At 40.5% G+C, this 2,152-nt stretch overlaps 1 protein-coding gene across 1 annotated transcript in view; it reads left to right on the top strand.

Moving 5' to 3' along the window:
• GRIA2 (glutamate ionotropic receptor AMPA type subunit 2) overlaps positions 1-1,175 on the top strand; it is a 143,652-nt gene extending 142,477 nt beyond the window's left edge. Inside the window, exons 16-17 of the mRNA XM_073805621.1 lie at positions 422-670; positions 1,061-1,175. Coding sequence (XP_073661722.1) covers positions 422-667 — 246 coding nt within the window. The 3' untranslated portion in view covers positions 668-670; positions 1,061-1,175. The remainder of the gene's footprint in view (positions 1-421; positions 671-1,060) is intronic.
• The last annotated feature ends 977 nt before the right edge of the window (positions 1,176-2,152 follow it).

Raw genomic sequence — 2,152 nt, 5'->3', positions numbered from 1 at the left:
CTATAAAAGCATCCACGATCATACACATACGTTTTCCTTTACGCCTCTGTGCTATCAGACTTACCCAAGTACTTCTAGGGTGAAGAGCCCTTAAAGTGTCCCACGGTAACCTACTATATTGATCCGTCCATTTAACACTGCAACCGACATAGCCAGGAGAAATGTTCCAGAAATGAATGCACAGACGTTTTTTCCCTGCCGAGGGTTGATTGAGTCTACCAGAATCTCCAGTTCACTTTTGTGTTGTGTCATGGTAGCCGTTATGAAAACAGACCGTCTCAGAGAGAATCCATTGTTCCTCAGATCTGAATGCATTCTGTGTGCCTAGGCTGTTCCTGTGATGATGCTGTGTGACATTGCTGTTTCTCTTCCCCTCGCCACTTTGCCTTCCTGATAACCTCTTCTCATGTGCGTTCTTTAGGAAAAGACCAGTGCCCTCAGTCTGAGCAACGTTGCTGGAGTGTTCTACATCCTTGTCGGGGGCCTTGGCTTGGCCATGCTGGTGGCTTTGATTGAGTTCTGTTACAAGTCAAGGGCCGAGGCGAAGCGAATGAAGGTGGCAAAGAATGCACAGAATATTAACCCATCTTCCTCGCAGAATTCACAGAATTTTGCAACTTATAAGGAAGGTTACAACGTATATGGCATCGAAAGTGTTAAGATTTAGGGGGTAGGAACGAGGCTCTAATACAACCTTCTCGGTGCACGTTTTAGCTTTCTTGTCGCGTCCGTAAGCTCTTTTAAATGAGGAAGGTGGCCAGTGGATCGTCCTGTATGTCCTGTTGCTGTCCTTCCGTGTTCCTGGTCAGTGACTAACCGGCAGCCCAACTGTCCATTTTCCTCTTTAATGACACAGTAGCTTGGGGGTATGTGGGCAGATCCCCGCTGTAATTGTGCTTTCTTATTTGTAGTTCAGTCTGGCGCTATTTGCTTTCATTTGCTGCAAGCTTTCAGATAGAAGTAAATTTTTCAAAAGCAGCACCGCCTTTACTCTGGATACATTTGAAAACCTTAACGTATGCTTTCTTTTTCTTTCTTTCCCTCCCACCTCTCATTTAAGATGACCTTGAATGATGCCATGAGGAGAGAGGAGAGGCTGTCAGTTACAGGAAGTACTGGAGAAAATGGACGTGTTATGACTCCAGAATTTCCAAAAGCAGTGCATGCTGTCCCTTACGTGAGTCCTGGCATGAGAATGAATGTCAGTGTGACTGATATCTCGTGATTGATAAGAACCTTTTGAGTGCCTTACACAATGGTTTTCTTGTGTGTTTATTGACAAAGTGGTGAGAGGCATCGAGTATCTTGAAGACTTTTCTTTCAGCCAAGAATTCTTAAATATGTGGAATTCATCTTGAGTTGTGAGGAACGGTCACCTAAAGACACAACATCCTTTTCTACTCCAGTTCCAGACGAAGCTTGGCGGACATGCACAGCTACCATGGAAGTACTCTAATTTCACTGACGTCTTTGTACAGACAACAGACCCGTTTCTGCAGCCACTATTGTTAGTCTCTTGATTCATAATGACTTAAGCACACTTGACATCAACTGCATCAAGATGTGACATGTTTTATAAGAAAAAGAAAAAAAGACATTTAAACTTAAAAAAATATTTTTAGGTATTTTCACAAACAAACTGGCTTTTCAATAAATTTGCTTCCATATTGGTTGAATAAGACAACAACGATTAAACTGAGTGGGACGTAATTAGAAAGGCTTTGGGTAACAGTTACGTATTTTTCAAAGCCAAATATGTACATGCTAAGGAAAGAAAAACAAAGAGAAGATTCAAATCTTGTAGTAATTTAATATTGTTATTAAAACTTTAATGTATCCTATTCTTTAACCTTTGGTGTTAATGTAAAATTACTTGGCAGTGCTTGACATTTGAAATAAACACTTTTCTATTGTTTTATTTGCAAGTGGTCCAATTAATTTTGCTTAGCTACAGTTTGGTCATCAATGGAGTTCAAAGACACTATTAAATTGTTAGGTTCCCAGAGAAATTTGCCCCCTTTTAAAGAAGGCCGGGTGGTCCTTAAAGTATAAACCTGTCCCCAGATAAAATCTGAACCTGTTTTTAAGTATGTCTTATCGTATGTAAAGAAATATTTAGCATAAAGCATTTAATCTCTGTAGGTAAATGCTA

This window comes from Tursiops truncatus, chromosome 5 (genome assembly GCF_011762595.2).
Source record: "Tursiops truncatus isolate mTurTru1 chromosome 5, mTurTru1.mat.Y, whole genome shotgun sequence".
NCBI classification, from domain to species: domain Eukaryota; kingdom Metazoa; phylum Chordata; class Mammalia; order Artiodactyla; family Delphinidae; genus Tursiops; species Tursiops truncatus.
This window is presented reverse-complemented; position numbering and strand designations above follow the sequence as displayed.